At 39.7% G+C, this 19536-nt stretch overlaps 1 protein-coding gene across 1 annotated transcript in view; it reads left to right on the top strand.

Moving 5' to 3' along the window:
- The first annotated feature begins 11816 nt into the window (after positions 1-11816).
- The window catches only part of LOC140228328 (synaptotagmin-12-like), a 79302-nt gene continuing 71582 nt past the window's right edge, over positions 11817-19536 (top strand). Inside the window, exon 1 of the mRNA XM_072308556.1 lies at positions 11817-12002. Coding sequence (XP_072164657.1) covers positions 11817-12002 — 186 coding nt within the window. The remainder of the gene's footprint in view (positions 12003-19536) is intronic.

Genomic DNA, 19536 nt, shown 5'->3' with positions numbered 1-19536 from the left:
AACATCGTCGGGTTCTGTCGTCTAGACAAGAGTACATAATGGAGGGAAATAGGAATTCTTCGATCTTCACTGGTAGTCTTTTCTTTGTCATTCTCGACAGTAAAATAAACTAGGTTTTGGGAAGTGAGTTTTTGTGTGTGTGCATGTATGTGTGTGTGTGTGTGTGTGTGTGTGTGTGTGTGTGTCTGTCTGTCTGTGTGCTTTTGTGTTTACTCTCTTTGCTCGTACCAGAGGAATTGAAGTGCGGAAGCGAGAGACATAAACCGAACAAATTTGAATCGAAGAGCTGTTGGGGTTTGAAAGGAAGTGGCGTTAAAGAGAAAGGGGGGGGGGGTAAATAGACAATAAAAATGGTAGACGCGCTATAATGGCCCAACAGAAATTACTGTGCGTGTAGGCAGAGATGGGTTTTTTTTTATGTGTGTTGTGCAACATGTGGAAAAAAAAATCCCCAAATTATTTCTCCCCAAAAGGATAAAACTGTCATGTTTTATCTGTTTCATTTTGTGGGGCTTTTTGCTGGGCCATGATTTCCATGTCATTTTCTCAATGCGAGCTCTCATTCTTATTCAGCTCACACACTGCTACTAGGCATCACTTGAGCCCCAATGCAAAAATGAGCAACAACAACAACAACAAACAAACACACACACACACACACACACACACAATATCAATCCAGGGAGCGTTTTATCATTGCACTTACATCATGAAGACCAGTGTGCTTGTGTCCACGATGGCGCGTGTTGTACCATAGTCTCATTTTCCTCTGTTTTTTCTTTTTTCCCCTTTTTTTTTTCTTTTTTTTTTCTTTTTTCCCTTCCTAAGTTAATTCAATGTCAGTTGACATTGGTTTCTTTGATTTTGTGTATGTATTTTCCGAGGGTCCCATACCCTACAAGCTTTGCTTTTTAGTGGGACCCTCCATTTCAATTCTAGTCTTGGTATTATGTATTTGTATATACCTTAGAAAAGGAATTCCTGTTGGTACTCATGATCACATGTACGTTTTCTTTGAAATTGTCACAAATACAATGTATGTTCTGTTAATGTATCGTATATTATTTTCTTTGTTTATTCAATGGAAATGGAAATAAAGTTGAACTTGAACTTGAACTTGAAATAACGGCCTTTAAGCTATTCCGTTCTGTTTAAGGTCTTTGGCCACGAAACGACTTTACAGAAAATAGATCTTCGAAAATTGCAAGATGCTTATAATATTTCAAAGCTACCCATCAGATCGCACAGTTTAGATAATAATTCATGAAACATTTTCTGAGATCAACCAACCATCTTTAAAAAAAAATGACGTGGGGTGAAGGGATCTCTGCTGGGTGAAGAAAGACAGAATGGAATATTTACCTTCAAGTGCCAATGACAAAGACAAAAAACGCTTTTACATCGTAACTTACTCTCAATTTTGACGGGGGTTCGTTTTAACCACTCTTTTTCTTTTTTACTCGTGAAGATGAGAAGTCATACTCTTTTTAAAAAACGAAATTTCTTTTACATGTATCAATGATATTGAAATTTGTTGAGATAAAAGAAGACTGAATGGCTTTGGGAGGGATGTCAGAGAATGGAGTTGGAGATAACTGAGAGGACGATCCATCCTCAAACCTGTGTGGGTGATGTGTGTCTAATCAATTCCCAGCGACTCTCCACTCATTTGCCTCCTGTCCTGAGGCAGGGGCATCCTTACATCGTGTTGTCATGACACGATCTTCAGTTCCGTGGGATCTAAAAGTAGCTCGTTATCACAACATCGCCGCTGTTGCCAGAACCTCTGCCTGAGATTTGGTGGGCAAGCGCGGTGTGTGACTCAATATCCTTGCCATTTACTATTGTTAATCTTTGTAAGTTATGCAAGTAACTGTATATGCTTACTGTTTATGGAAACCCCTTGCTGTACGTCTATACGGTGTTTGAGGACAAAACCATTTCGCCGCCATGTCCTATTCTTTTCTCGTCTCGGACCTACTCTGTTCATCTATCCGCCGACAACTTTGGAAATCTGGCACAGGAAATTATACGGTTTCAGAAATCATTTCCCTAATCCCTCCTCCCCTGCATAAAATACATACAGATGTCGTTTACTCCAGCTCTACTGGATAAAATCAAATGTAACAAAACAGAAATGGTGTAAAACAAGAATTTACCATCGCTAGAGATAATGAATTTCAACTCAGAAGATAAAAACAAGACCGAATTTGTCCCCTGAGAGATGTCGGTTCTCCAATATATCGTTCTTTATTCATGCTCAGAATCTTTCACCATCATACAGACACATTCTTCTTTTTCCATCTCTTCGCTGTACACATCTCCTCAAACATGTCTAATTATCCTCGTCCTTTTATCCGCTCATTAATTCACGTCTCTGAAGAGTTGCCCTTCCATGAATTTGGTCTTTAGTGGTATACTCTATACAAAACAAAACAGCAAATTTGTGAATACATTGCATACATATAAAGTGGTTAAGAAGTATACTGTATACATAAAGAATACAGGCTATATTTATTATGGGTGAAAACTGCCTACATAAAATTTTGAATGTGCCATCACATACGGACTCTATTCTTTGTTTCTTCTTCCCTTTATCTCTTCTTCTATCACTCTTCCTTACCTTCATCGTTATTCATCTCTCCCTTCCCTCCCCACTATCAGTCTCTCTCTCTCTCTCTCTCTCTCTTTCTCTCTCTCTCCATCCCATCTCCCAAATTCATCCAGAATTCATGTAAACCGAGAAACTTAATTAAGGACACAATACCGAGAGGTAAGCGTTGCTAAAGAGCGCGTTGAGTCCCCGGGCTATTCAGCAATTTTCTCGCATTGCCTAGAGGCTCCGCGCTTGTTAACTCATTCGTTATGTAGGATGTCTTATTACACCAGTAGCAACTTACCTTTGAGCACGAAAATGATAACGTATCTTTGCTTACATGCTTTTTCAATGAAACTTTCACCAACCACGTAAATTGCTTAACCAGTGTAGAGTGCGAAAGCAAATTGGGGAAATAAGTACCACGGGCAAATTTTGTCGATTCGATTAGCATGACGTAATGTCTGCAAGCGATTTCACGCCAGCTAATGAGGACGCATATAGAAGACACGCCGCTATGTTACAGCCTGCTTTGGATTCAGCGGGAAATGTCAAGAGTTCTTTGCATCAGAATGGTCTAGATTCGTATAACAAATTCTAAAGGATTTCAACCTCACAGAGTGGAGATGACATGGGCTAAATCATTAATATTACGACGCGGGAGCCCATTAGGTGTTTTCTATTACACACATCCACATACACACATACACACTCGATTAGGTAATAAGACGAAAATCTTGATGATTTTGCTTTCGATGTCTGCATTTCAATAGATGAGAGTGAATTCCTTATTTTCTCTATTAACATCGACATACTCTTTTTTTTATATCTGGGCAAACTAATCATTTTTTCAGGAGTATTGAAAAGAAAAATGATATCGTTTTTCCCTTAACGCGAACTATCTCCTTAAACACACACACACACACACACACACACACACATACACACACACGCACACACACACATACAAGGTCAGACCAAACGATGGGTATACAGCGATTGACATTTCTAGAACAGGCATTATCATGTTGCGCTGTTTAATGAGCATATTCACTTTGACAGACTTCTTAGCAAGAGGTATAGTCCTTGGAACGTTTGTCACCTGCTTTGTTCTTGCTCAAATTTCCACCTGCGCCATACTTGCGCAAGGTCGACTTACATTCTACGTGTAGTTCTACCATAGATCTCTTCAAAAAACGGAAATGCAATACAAAGCTGGAAAAGTGTGTACATGTTTTTGAATGACAAGAATAATATGCACACTGTAGGTTGTATAATCACGAGATATAGAGATATAGCAGGTAAGAAAGAGAGAGAGAGAGAGAGAGAGAGAGAGAGAGACGAAGAAAGGAGAGGACGGTGAAAGTCGCCGTGCACATCCTTTTACTGCTACGTCACTTCAGGGAGGTGAGGCTCACCTCCCTGGTCACTTTTATCAGTAAGTTGTATTCTCCCGTGTTAGATATTTGCAGAGTAACCTTCCAGCAATTTCTCTGTGCAACACGTAAGCCCTAAACATTGCATCTCTCCTTTATAAGCAATCAAATCGTCATGTCAGTGACTGTTGTGGTTATTGAGCTGACTCCCATAAAGATGAAACCCATTTTTCAAGGACAGGGTTATGCCCCTTGCGAACTACCAACATGTTTTTATTTGGGATTCGATTGTCCTCCAGTAGATGTGATGTCTATAACCTTTATTTTGTTTTTATATTGCCTTACCCTCTAGGGTTATCATATAGCGACTTTTTACTGGATCCTGCAGACAAACAAGCGATCACCCACCATCCTACTCTAATAAAATTGGATCAATATGAAAAAGTTTCATATCTCCCCCAGCTTCCTACGACACTGTCACGTGACCGAGTAGGCCCACATGACGTCATGGAATGACTTCCGTTTGAAAGGTCTCGACAGTCCTGACGATGAACTCTTAATACCTCATCAGTGTAACTTCTCTTCTCTGTTCAAGGGTCATGTCGTATTCCATTAGAGCTCTTGCCCCCTTATAGGCCCATCCATCTTTCTATGTGGACCAGAAAGGGAATTATCTCGTCCAAAGGAGTACTAGAAGTAGAGTAGAATCGAACCCTGGAGCTGTTGTCGTTAGGTCCTGAGCACAGTCACCTCTTTACCACGAGACTAGCCATTCTTGAAGCTCGTCAAAAACTCTTGCCGCAGGTGCTCTGACACGCATTCATTTAAGATAACTGCATCTCTAGGATAATAGTTCCTTTAATTTCGGCCTTTGATGGTTGACAAAACACTCTACGCCCATTCGTCAGACGGATCATTCAGGTACCCAGTACCTGTGGGCTAACATATAAGTCTATAGGGAATCACGACCAATAATTGAGCCGTTATAGAATCGTTGTAATTTCATATTGCTATCGGCCTTGGGGGCTCCCTTGAGGGATATGCAACTAATTATATAGGCTATGTCTCAGCTGTTTCTGATGCAACGGAAATGGCGTCCGCATTCCTAAATGGGCCTGGGAGATTTGTAGTGTTCCTCAGTGATCACTGTCCACTGTGTATTAGATACAACGTTAATGTGATCAACCGGGGAATAAAAAAAAAGTGAAGCGTTTGTTTGTTTGTTTTTCAGTAATTGTGTTTTGATTGAAAATATTTCTAAAACAAATTTGACGATGCTCTGCTGTGGATTTTTTTTTATAACAAAAGTATTTTTTTTTTTTTGAAGATGAGATAACTCCAGCATGAGGTACAACTGCTCCAAATTTTGAAGGGGGGTTGATTATTTGTTGAATATTTGCGACCTCGGTTGGATTTTAAAAGCACAACGAATTTTTCCCTGAGGAGGAAAGGAAGAATGCGTGATAAGATATTTTCAAACCTCAAATCTTCAAGTAAAATTTCAGCCAATTTTGTGTATTTTATAACAACATTTATACATGTAAGCAATATGTATAAAAATAACTTTATCCTGAAAAAGCACTATACAGTTCCGAAACATACCATAAGCCACTAACACATGATGTATATAATATCAGTTGAGCAAACAAACAAACGTGCAGTTATCAAACACGGACGATATTTCACGATAGCCAGAGATAACTCGCACACCTGTGCGAACCCTCGTCTTCTCTGAATGATTAAATCAGCAACGAACCATTGATTCCAGAGATAATCTTGTTAGGCCATCAATTACCCATCTTCAATTAGCCAGCGATTGTCGCGATTATCGCTTCGTACCATTGTCATGGGCAAAATATTATACACTGCAGCATTGATATATCTTCTTGGCAGCAAGTCAAGTTCATTATCATTGTCATAGTCCCATCCATAGTCATACTTGTGGGGCTCAGGAAGGTTTAACATATGAGCGAATTTGTCGATATTTTACAGATCTCAAAAGGGTGATATCTTACTGGACATGAAATGGTTTTTAACTTTGGTCATCATACGTCAAGGACCGTATATAAAACACGTAACAAGAAAGAAATCATCCTTTACTACCAAAACATGCCTCGTGTGACATAAAGTATGCATTAATTGTTCACGTTGCCCCATCCCGACAGTATCACGTTAGTATATAATCATTACAGTCATGTTGATCATGCTTGTCTGGTGTGTCTACTCAATATTATTTTATTCCCCTTATCAGCTTATTTCGCTTTATCATCAACGGTTGATCTTACTTTCCTCTTATTCTCTTTAGCCATTTATACCTAAAGTTGTTAATGGCAATGGATGTTGTCGTTGTTGTTGTCATGGAACCAGTAAAATGACGCGCCATAGAAGTTTGGAAGTTTTCGTTCTCTTAGTCCCGAGTGAAACGTATGGATAAAAGCGGCGAATTACAGGTCATGATCGATATCAATCGCAAAGGTCTGTATACTGTACAAACCTTGTAAAACGCCTCGTCAGTTGTTCGCCCTGTTGTAAATAATACGTTTAGAGGCGCTTCATAAGATACTAATTATTGTAACCTCAGGCAGGGGCTGACAGTACATTGACATTTATCTGGTATAAGACGATACATGTACGTCACTAATATACGCCACAGACACAGACAGGCATACTATCCCTCATAACAAAGTCATTCCAGGGTGCGGAGAATGAATCGACTGGGTCTAGCTGAAAAGGACGACTGACCTGAACACGTCGTAGCATTTTGGTCACCTTAAATTCAACATTTGCAGTCCCGGTTCTTATCTGAATATACAACATCGAATCCGTGATTTTGATCCAAAAGCGACGATGGTGCTTGTGGGAATAATCGAGATCCAGCTAGTTACCTGATAAATATAAATGATCGTTCCGCGTTACAACGCTGGGCGGACAAAAACAACAAAACAAAACAAAACAAAACATATTGCACCACGAGAGATTATAAATGTTAGACACCATCGTCTGAAATGAAGCTATGGAGAGCCTTACAGGCCTCATAAGTAAGAGGGGGTGTTGTCTTTGACAGTTAGCACAACAGTAAACTGCACCAAAACCATCACCTCCCCCATACTTTGGGTCGCAGCGATCATAACCCATGATATTACTAAACTCACCGGGACCTCACACCATTTGAACAAGAGTTACGGCTGTATGATCTCGGGGAAGAGAGATAACTCAGGTGGGTTTTATGAAGATGAAGCGAGACAGCGGGGTAATATTCTTCTCTCCCAGAGAAACCAGTGACATTCATGGCTGTCTGCCGCTACTCCATCACCAATTAGATAAGCGAATCATGCGGACTGACGCATCCTGTCACGCCGTCATTTCGACCATGCTACGCTATTTTCTTCCTCTTCTAGTAAATATTAAAAAAAACAACAGCAACAAACTCACTTCGGCCGAATGCTCAACAATTCAACCCTAAACAGTAATGGCGTGTAACATTAATGTGAGGAAACATTTCTAAATGATCTTGCATTTTTAAACCCACGCTAAACGCAGGAAATCTGAAAACCTATCCCAATTGTTATGCATCAATGTAATTAATGCAATCAGTGCAAATAATAAGAAAAGACTGTACAATAATTGAGGACCTTATAGTAATTATACATTGTAGTAAAAATGAAACAGAAGTGGTCGAAATTAAGTACATGTATAACCTTGCTTAAAGTGCGAAACATGGAGAGACCCACTAAAAAGACAGAGCTTGTAGAATGTGGATTCCTCTGAAAAAAAAAAAAAAAAAAAAAAAAACATCGTCGGAAAGTTAAATTGAAACATCGTAAATACAAGAAAAAAGGGAAGAAGTCTGGATTACACCTATCTTGACTTGTATGCACGGATGGGAAGATACTTGCAAGCGATTCTCTCTCTTGCCAATATTTTGCAGTGTTTTCTAGTTTGTAGGATGTGCAGTTTTACAGTGCTTATAGTTAACTACAATTGCTTAAACTATACTATACAACAACAGTGAAACATTTGATTATCAGGATACGTTTGTAGACTGGATGAAGGGCTGATAATAGCAGAGGGGAGTAAGAGGAGATGTCTCACTTACTTTGTCTGGATACATGTTCTGTCCATAATCTGTCTCCCCTTTCAATGCACGAAATGTGTGTGGTGATACCTTTACTCTATGCCACATCATTGTAGCACAGGATTGCGGGCCACTCGTTAAGAGTGAGGTATTGCCACATGCTGTTGGCTCCATATATAATGTTATTTACGGGTTGGAAGGTAGGATAAATCAGTCGCAATGTATCTGCACTTTTCAAAACACGGTCTGTAACCAGGTTTACTATCACTACAAGGTTCTGCGTATAGAGTGCTCAACACTGCCTTTATGTATGTTAAAGCATATTGCTGGGAGGGGTGGAGGCGTAGAGGTATCGTTTTAATATCAGTTTGTAGATCGGTCTTGTCGCATTAAGTTCACGTCGACCTCAAGATTACATACATCCATCGTCTGTCTTTTTTTACGTCACACGTACAAGAGTACATTGATATCGATCTATCAACCTTGAACTTGGTTTCACACTATATCGAGAGATAGCGTCAGGCTTGGCGAACAGCTTAACTCTTTGGAGACTATTCGATGTCCTTGTAACAACACAATATGCTCTACAGACGCTAGACAACTTAACCCTTTGAGCGCTTTGAGTGTAGATTGGCGTAGAAACCTCCATAGCATTGTACGCGCTGTCCAAAGTCCCTGTCACTCAAAGGGTTAATGAGAACGGAACCTTATGGTTTGTTGTGCGTTTGCGTGATTAATGTGACAGGGAATCAGTCAATTGCACTGATATGACACAAAATGACTATCCAATGCATCGGCGAACGTCTTTTGAGCAGAAAGATATGTAGAAAGACACAAAGTACACCTAAAATCACCATGATTGTGAAGCTGGTCATGGCGTTTAATGGTTGGCTTGTCGAGATATTTTACACCTTTGAGTACTGTGCAAAAGAAAAGAAAACAAAAACAAAAACATTGTCAATCTTTTGATTGTTCGAGAGCACAGTCACATAATAAACCAAGAGATGTGATAATCAGTGGCTGTAGACCATCAATATTAAAAATTAACAGGATAAGATCGAATTATTTAAGCTCAAATCGAATTTATCCGATAGTAGATTACAACGCTACATGGTAAAACCTTCAATCGTATTAGTAGCAACGTGTGTAGTGCCTTGATATGCAAAGAGGCGGAATGTAATTTGAAGCCCCTGGAAACTCTCAAACAATCACGTGTAAGCGTGCATTAAATATTGATGCACTGAATTTGTCTGTTTTGTGAGATGGTAGCGATATTCACGTGTTATCACTTCAGTCATTTGAAATTAATGGAGCAAGATCTAATTAGACGAACACCGGAGGGTGGGCCCTGTAACCCAGCTTCAATACGCTGGTCACGTTCGCCCGGTGTTTCACGTTGCCATGGTTTCTCTCAATTATGCATTATTGGGCTAGAGCAATTACGTGTAGAGGGTAGTTCTATCAAATTTCATCATCATCAGGCAAATACGTCGTGACACTATACCGATTGGATTCATGAGAGAATGGAATGGTACTATACGAGCTCTCCAACCAAGTCGCGTGACGTCCATTAGAAAATAGAATCACTTAAGTCGATAGTACTCACCTACATCTACTAGTGATTTTAAATGTCTCTTCAGTGCGGAAACCCTATTAAAGCAAAAGCCCTAATTCTAAATACACGAAAGCTATACACCGTGCCATGAGGGCGCTATCAATTCACAATAATCCGTGCCCTCGACAAACCCATCAAATCACAGGGCAACACCACTCATTGTACGTTCTGACTTGTAGAGAGTAGGGACCAAAGTCAAATAAAGTGAGTGAATATTTCGTTCAAGTCGGACAAATCTCAAAAAGTTTTGGATTATGGAACTCCACATGATTTCAGTCTGCAGCACAATAGCCAGGGAGGTCTCTCATCTCACTTTTCAACTATATCCTAATATACGTTAAAAGTGTGCTGATTAGAACCTTTTAACTTGCTTATGTGTGTGGGTGTGTGTACTTTTGTGTGCGTGTGTGTGTGTGTGTGCGCGCGCGCGTATACAGACTTTTTCATATTTTCATTTGCAAAATAAGGAGAAAAGTTTCTTCGTGGATAATGCCTACTATGGCTGTGGTAGTAATAATGAAAAACATATTTTACTTGAAGTGAAATTTCGTATGTTTCAATGAATCCTGTCTACGATATAGTGTACTATGATTATCAGTCAACCTCACATATTTTTTTTTCTCTCTCTCTCTCTTCGTGTTTCTTTGCTTCAGTTGTAGACTTAATGGTTCACGTCAGTCCACTTACCTTCATAAAACACACGCCTACGTGCCAGCAATAACATTTTGATTGACAAACTGCCCTACATCGAAAATATCTTTAAAAAATATTTGTAGCAGATAATAATAGATGATCAATAGGTTCCTACCGACTAGATTCGGTGCTTAACTATGTCGATGTAGAGTAATTTGTCAATGAGGTGAAAAAAAAAATTCATTTTGATCATTTCAGTTTTCTTCCAGTCAAATCCTTAAAACATGTACTGTGTGTCCAAGGCAAGGCAGAATTCTGAAGGTGTAGAAAGGCAGGTGAACTGCTGTGCTCGTAACGTACTCCACAAGAAGCATTTCATTTCATATTCTTCATGTTGTATACCTTGTCCATTTCTTTCCGTTCCGATTTCACTGCTTGACGGCCGAAGAATGCTTCCACAACTGCGTAAGGCGCACCCACTGCCACCAACATGATCCAATTACGTCATGTGACCTTACATAGATTAGATCAATTTAGGGCATCAGTTACGTCATCAGGAAAGATCTATTCTGTTTGTTGTTGGTGTTTTTTTTTTTTTTTTGGTCATGTGTAATTGCATTCAGGTGATGGGCATCACGTAGGCCCTACACGATTTTAACGTTTGAAACTCCAGCGAGTTCAATCACGTGTTCCTGAAGACCAACGAGTCTAGATCTCTCTGCCTGAACAAACCCGAATGTCTCTTCAAAGAGGTGTACCTGCCAATTCGTCTGGCCAGTTGGTCACGTGTCATGTCTTACAAATAGACCTCGGATGTTCTCATCTGTCCGTTCTTCCGATTATGCGCATTTATTCATATCAAGACGAGTGCTCTCTGGCGGCAATCTTTTTGCAGGATGCATCAGAGCGGTGCACCGCTCTGTTGCTTTTGACCTCCTTCCCACCTTAGGTTTTTTCTTCTCTTTTATTTCTTTTTTTTTTTGCTTGACTTTAATTCTGTTGTAGAGACTTTGAAAGCCATTCTTAGTGCAAGTCAACCAATGACTCTTGCAAAGAACGAAAAAAAAAAAAGAAAAGAATCTTATGCACTAAACTGTCATGACTGCTTCTTTTTTTCTAAACTCTGTGATACAATGTATCTATGAGAAGCCTTGACAAATTCGCACTCTGTAAAAGTACCGTCAAAAGGAAGATGAAATTACGAACAGGAGGTAGATAATTGTTGAATTGCTTATTTGTATCAGTAGATCCATCTAGTTGTATCTGGAGTGTTTGTAGTATTACGTAGTATGACTATGAACCCGTTTTCCATCCTTCATAGTTAATAGACTTGTCATTCCTCGAGACAAACAATTTATTCATTTGAAGACAATTTTTTAGAAAGAGTCAAGAAAAGGAAAGTAGTTTGCGCATATATCCTTTCAATTTTACATATTTATTATGCCCATGAGTGATGAGAGCTAAGGAAACGTTATAAAGCGGAACCATTTTATGTTGTCTCAATTTCAGACTTAGAGCGCAATGCCGGTCATAGCCGTCGCTCTGGTCGTTTCTGGTGTGACTTTGGGAGCCGTGGCTGTCGTAGCAGGCATGGCCAAGTACTGCAAAGAGTGCGATTTCGGCAAGGTGTGGGGGCGGCTGACGGGGAGACTAACGGACGATGAAAAATTGATCCTTATCCGGACGGAATATCAGGCGGCATACCAGGTGAGTTAACCGGCGGGAGAAGACAAGTTTTATTTCTTCACCGTCTGGCCCCATCTTTAGAATGCTTCATGATAACTAGTTGAATTTTATATCTTTACGATATCTTTACAGAGAGATAAATGATGGATTTGAGATCGTTCGGGTAATCCACTTCTTCTCGTGTCTTGTTTTGTTTTTTCCCCTGTGTTGATCGATGTGCTGTAAATATCGACCGTCTTTCGAAGAGTCCAAGAAGGTATACTTTTTATATCTTTTGCGACCGTATGCCATCATTTTGAGCATTCAGCTCGGTTACAGACTCTGTCGTTAGCTCGCAGAGGATTACAGAGATAGCTTTACGTAAGGACGGAAATGTCAGATGTATTTTATGAAAACAGTCAATCAGAGGATAAAAACAAATAATAAACAGAATCATGTGATATCTTCTGAATATTACAATAAAAAATATATCAAATACGGCATAAGAAGGATTTCCGGATAATGTGAAGGACTGTAGAACATTAGCATGTGGATTCCTTATGACGACAACCGATGCAGTTAATATTTAGGCAGGTCTTGCTCCGATTATGTTCTGTTGTTCCTATAAAGTGTCTTGATTTTGACTGGATAAAGTTCTACTTTTTTATGAGTACGTATGAATATCTAAGGAACGCACTGGTAGTGGATGGATACAGCCGACGACTGGCATTATAGAGGTACATCGTTTAAGTAATGTTACACAGGTGGATCTCTATCTTGATTACCTACCTGCCTTTAAAGTCAATCTAATTTCGATAAATGACATACAAATACCGGCGCGGCATGTCAGGGAAGATATAGGAGCGAGGTGAAATATGGAAGTGACCTTTCGTTCACCATGCCCGCAACACTCAAATCCAATATGCATCGCGAAAAGTGGCGCTCGCCTGAAGGTTGGGGTCATGTTGACACGTATCACTCAAAGGTCAAAGGGTGACGATTTTCTCAGTGAAATCTACAGTGTCGTCACTTCGACATTATGCTGTCTGTGTTTCATGTAATGACCCCTTTGTCTCTCCCGAGTAATCCATACAGTCGTTTACATCTATGATTACTAACATTGACTAATGATGCATGGGTCAGGATGGACTCGGATGGTCAAGGAATGCAGACTTATTCTATAGATACATATGTCTTATCTATAGGGGATTTTGGGTAGGGTCACTCGAGGATTGGCCGTAACACTTATATTAATGATCATCTCGCTTTCCAGTACATTAGGTAACTTGTATTGCGTGTAGAAACCCTTTCAGGCACAGAGTGGAACACATTCAGTGGAACACATTCAGAGTTCCCTGAATTGATAGTTACAAATCTACTAGTGACATACCACCAAATGGAACTACAGGGAATTTATATCAAGGTTAGATTTGTCTGAAAGCAATACATGTGAGTGTAAAGTCTTAATAGGGCTGCTATTTTCACCACTTCCTTTCTTTCTTACTATCTTTTGGTGCACTCTGACATTTTTAATACTTAGTATTGATTCGACATATCGTACTCTAAATAAAATCACCAAACCGACGTATTGCAAAAAACAAACAAACAAACAAACAAACATACAAACAAACAACAAACAAACAAACTGAGAGGGACGAAAAACAATGAATATGACAGAGAGATGATAATATTCTGGATTGCAGGAGAAAAAGTGACAAAGAAAGCGATACCACTGAAATAATGGCTCTTATCTGCTCTTAACGGCCACAAAACAAGAGAAAAGACACTTTTTTTCATTACACATGTACTCAATAACTATTATTAATACCATGGGGAGGACTGAACGTTACTCATTGGCAGAACAATATTGTCACCATCGAAAGTACATCTACCATCAAGTAGACAATTTTCGGCATCAAAATCATTGCGATCGGGATTGAATATTAACCGGATAGTTGATTGCGTATCATGCTCTGGATATGAGCTTGTCAGACCTATTGCCGAGAAAAAGGACGCTAGATGTGAGGTGGCGTCGTGACGACGTGGTTTTTGATGGACGGAAATTAGTGTCTTCAAAAGCCAACGACTGCCATGATTAGTAAACAGTCGTTCAAACAGACAGCAATCAGTGACAAGGATTGGTGCTGTTGTTCGATCTTGCTGCCATGGCAACAATTTTTTTGTCCCCTTCCTGTCACGTATTGCTTGGGTCTATCTATATGCTCATTGACTGTATCGTGGGCTTGTTATCTTATCCTTTATAATTTTATATGCACTCTTGGTTTATCAATTATTGACTAAACCTCATTATGTTCTATTATCATCTCAAGGATTCAATTTGATCTTTCGCTAGTCATGCGGTCGTTGTTTATTGTCAGCATTTGTGCCATTAAAAAAAATATAAAGATTAGATTTAGGAGATAACATTTTGAAGGATATGACAGAGATTGCTACTTTTGTGCGTCACCATGGTCACCGAATGTTCCTAGATGTTATCCTATTTTTATCGTCCATACAACATTGTGTCTGAATAATAAACCATGAACACAGTGAGTGTAAACAGCGCCCGTCGCTGATATGAGGGCATTGACTTCAAGACTAGACATGCGACATGCAAAAAAAAAAACAACAACAAAAAAAAAACACACATTAAAAGGATGCCATGCACGTTTGTCACGTGTGCTTATTCATGCTCTTGACAACTCATTTCGGGAATGGCGCCAAAAAGGAAAGACGGTTTCAGACGAGCAGGAATGAAAAGAAAGCAACTACATTCAGCACCCTAACCCGCATGAGAGCCGGATTGAAGGACGGAGTGAAACCATGATTATCATCGTGCTTTTTCATCAAATTTCTTGCCTCGTCAAACTTGGAAGACGAAATGTCTCGTAAATCCCATGGCTCTGTTAGAACGTAGGGGAAAAACGCAGACTACTATTAGTTATATTCATGTCAACGTGCATGTGAATCAGGGACATCACGAATTGTGGATGTGATTGCGCCCTGGGCTTCTTCCATCGATCATGTTGATATGGGAACGAGTGTATGCATGATCTTCACAAGTGCATCTTTGGTAAGGCCCGGTCCCACTGGCCGACGGACACAAAGCGTATGCAGAAAGGACACAGCGGACGAGCAAAATTTCGGGGATGGCTTCATCCGCTTTCATCCGCTCCAGAAATTGACAAAATTGGCGAAAATTGGCGGTAACAGAACGGAAATAGAACGGACGTGGGTAGTATGTAGTGGGGATGTCAAACGGATGTTCATCGGAAGCCTAGCGGATGAAAGCGGATGGAAGAGGATGACAGCTCCGAATTGGTTACCGGAGATAATTGCGAAACGGACGCATAGCAGAAAAAGCGGATGCAGAGTGGATGCAGAGCGGATGCAGAGCGGATGCACAGGGGATGCTTTCGAAATGCTTTAGATACGAGATGCATACGCTTACATCCTTTCTATTAACGTGCTATTAACGATGTAAAGACGTTCCACGTACCATATCTTTCCTCCCTCTTTCCGTTTTTAGCTGCAGCGGATGTGAGTTGCGAGGATGCCCAGAGGATGCAGAAAGGATGCAGCGGACGTTTAAGGGATGCCGCACGGACATACAACGTTTGTTGCTCGTATGTCGCGGATTTACATCGTACACAGCGGAAAGTTCATCCGTTCTAAAAGTTTTAAGCAGCTTAAAACTTTTTGCGCGGATGAAATCACAGTGGACGGATGCTCGATGGATAGAGCGGATGAAACACGTATGCGATGGGTACACAGCGGATTCGTAGCGTTTTCCAACGGATGGCAAGATTTTTTGTACGCTTTACATCCTCTTTGCATCCGTAAGTGCAGTGGGACCGGGCCTTTACTTAAAGACACACACACACACATACGCACATACAAAGTTTGTTTTGTCTGGGTTTTGCTCGTTTGAATCACCGTTCGAATGATTCAAACATTCATATTTCAAAATGGCACCCCATGTTAAGAACTGATGGGAAATGTCCATATGGGTAAATTACATTCCAACGTGTGTTGATGAAAAGACTCCTCGATTCCGTGGAGAAATTTAATTACTTTCTTTGTCATCAGCTATAGGGCAAGAATGATTACTATACTGCTCACATCTTGAGCAGTAATGGGAACTTTAGTCTGCGTTTTGTTTCGTTTCAACTTTCGATGTCGTTCAAGCTTTCATCGGTGTTAGGTATAGGCCGTGTACAAATGTCTATGTGTCATGATTTCATATTGTTGTTACAGTTTGTGTGTAGTGTAAACGCTTGATGCTGGGGACACGTGGTGTTGGTGTATTGTATGTGATAATAATTGTGTCCCATGCATGCATTTTGTATCCATGATATTGAAATCACACTGCAGTGTAAAAAATGTACGTGTATCAAGGATGCGTTTCCATGTCGTGCTTATTGTAAGGGTTGTTAGTGATGGTTTAACGTATGTTACGTCATGTTATTGTCAGGGACAATTCCGCCAAACCATCCGAGGATGCATCTCGGTTTGAGTCAGGCGCTCTGCTGAGTGATTAGTCTTGAGATTACTTTTCCCCAAACATATCATAGATTATTGCCTTCGAAAACAAATAGCGATATATTCTGTCATCATTTTGTAAAATTCCTCATGGAAAAAGGAAGCATAGACTCCAAGATTAACCTTTGCTCTCCTTAACGTTTAAAAACAATGATGTGCACGTTATGAGAAGAAACTCATCTTTGCGCAAAAGACGTCAACAACAGTGGTGATGGCGAAAGTAAATTACATGTAATCTGATAATTGAATTGATTGGTTAAGCGGCCATACGCTTCAACACAGTGACAACCCAATGTAACTGAACGAGATGAATGGGCATTCTCCTATACTATCCTCTGCAAATGCGTGCTGACAACATACGTTTTGTCAATTTTACAGCTTTAGACCACTTAACTCATTTTGAAACAAGAAAGCAAAAAGGATCCAGTTGATTGTGCACCTATTGTTGTATCGCAATTGGTCACGGGGCTCTTGCAGTCAACCAGGTAAGGGTAACTTTTCATTCTTCTTGGATAAGTTACATTGGAAACTAATTTCAAAATATCTCGCACAGAAATTCTTGATTCTAATGCTACTTGACTGACTTCAATATTCAAACAAAACCCTGCATAGTGTCAAAATTGCTGGTAAATTATTTATAGCGGTAATCAACTTTGTGTCAAAGGAACAAGAAACGTCTTAAATGAAAGCAAGATATTATTCAGAGGGAGACAAATTGAAGAAACTTCTTCTAGGCATATTGGATATGATTTTCCTTTTCACAGAAAAGGGAGGTAAACGTTTCGTTGGATCACAAAGTCTTTGCATGACGTCATCATCATGACTCAAGCTCGTCAAGAGAGAGCGCCATCACCGTGTGTTAGGAGTGAAGATTTAATTTCTTCTACCCCTCCAACACCCCTTCCCGTATACCGTCACTTCCAGAATCTCCTTGATTGTAAATTTGTGAATAAAACTCGTATCTTTATGGTCATTGTTTAATTGTAACACACTGAGAAGTTCATCATCTCAAAATTCAAAGTCAGTCGATTTCACATCAAACATGGCAATGTGATTTTTTTTTTCTGATTTCTTTCGTGTTTTATTTACCCACTTAATTAATACTGGAAATTTTGAATTTAGTACCGTTATTTATTAATAAACATAGCCGGCTCATTCCTGGCTGGCATTATATTTATTTGTTAGGAACATGCACTATTTATATTATGGTACATGTATATTATTAACAGCTGACACCAATAACTGTAACAACCTTGATACTATATAGATAAGGAACTACAAATCAAATTTGATGCAGGGGGCATCGATCAAAGATCAAATTACATATTAAAGGATGAAATCGAATTGGAGGAAGAGATTACTTAATAAAGATAAATGGTGATTAATTCAGGGAATCTAACGACTTTTGAAATACCACTCCATAAGCTCAGATTCGCCTGCCGGCCCCTTGATGAATGATTGGGTTTATCTTATCATACATCTTAGATTTACTTGATAAAGGTCTCTAGCTGATTAAACTATAATACAGACGTGGGCGCAATCTCCTTTCTCATACACACCTCCTTTCTCTCCCCCTACTCTCTCACTCTTTCCACCTCTCTTCTTTCTTATCTTAGACTTTTTTCTTCTCCTCCCTCTGTTTTCCAACGTATCTCTGCAATTCTCTCATATTTTCGTCAGTATCTATCATACCTTTGAGTGAAAAAATCGCAATATCGAATTTCTCCTGTCTGTAACTTTTCAGTGATATTAGTCTGATATTGCAAACTCTTACTCAACTACCTAAGAATTACAGGCTGTGCAAACTTTGACAACAAGAATAAATAGAACCATACGGCTGTGACCTTGATCGCTATGCATCCTTCATGCTGTACAAATCCTTCATTAATCTGTGGTGACTTCCCTGACAATACTCTGGCAGAAAAGAGATTGTTGAGATTTGGAGTCCATTGACAGGTTATCTCACAAATCCCACAACCTTTTCAATGACAACTGAAATAGAACGTTGTCTATGGATGACCGAAAATGATTAAATGTCCCCATTCTATATAAATGCAATTGGTTTGTTTCTTGTTTTAATCCCCACCCTCGCCTTTCCAGCAAACGCGCTAGCCATGTAAGTGCCATCGTAGCCCAATTTGAGGTCAGTTTGGAGATAATTATTGTTCAAATCAATTTTAGAGACAACCCATTTGGCAGCAATGTGATTTTGATCGTCCGTTTTGAGGGAGAATGTGACAACCAAATTGCACTTTGGGGAAACTTTGTTAGTAATCAGTATATATGCGAAGTTGTGCTCATTTCGTATTAAGCAAGGGCTTCGTTTTCAAAACATTTTATATTGTATATGATTTGTTTTATTTTTACAAACGTGTGTTTTAGTGTGTTTTACTCTGTGTGTGTGTGTATGTATGTGTTTGTGTGTTTTAGAATTGGTTTCGAACTTTTCTGACTGACTCGATATATAGATCTGGAACCCACGTGACTTGTAAGTATGCCGTTATTATTTCGTGTACTGTACTTCGTTTAATTATTGCACAGAGGATGCGTGTGGTGTATCGTGTTGGTGTCTCGTGTTTGGTGTTAAATCTGAGGCCCACGTGACTGTGTATATGTTTGCGCGTGTGTGTATGTTGATGGATGTGTATGTTGAGTGATGGTGTGGTGGTGGGGTTGGGGTAGTCTGTCAGTGATGCGCTCCGGGAGCGGGGTTGATGCACGTCCGACTATCATGGCGATCAGGGAGGAATCCGCCCAACCATCCGGGGGTTGCATCTCTTTTATTGACTCGGAAAAGGCGTTCTGCTTGACTGATTACCCTAGACTATTCTTTGTTCCAGCAACTTGTTTTCATTTATTTTCGTGAAAGAAAGGGGTTAGTAGATTCCAGAACTGACCTGATGTATGTGAAAAAAGTATCTAAGACTGAATATATAAGACTACGTTACTTGTGGTATATATTTGGGGTTGCATGTCTTTTATTGGCTCGGAAAAGGCATTCTGCTCGACTGATTATCCGAGACTAGCCTTAATT

The sequence above is a fragment of the Diadema setosum genome, chromosome 5 (genome assembly GCF_964275005.1).
Source record: "Diadema setosum chromosome 5, eeDiaSeto1, whole genome shotgun sequence".
Taxonomy (NCBI): Eukaryota; Metazoa; Echinodermata; class Echinoidea; order Diadematoida; family Diadematidae; genus Diadema; species Diadema setosum.
Note: the sequence above shows the minus strand (reverse complement) of the source record. Positions and strands in the feature narration are given on the sequence as shown.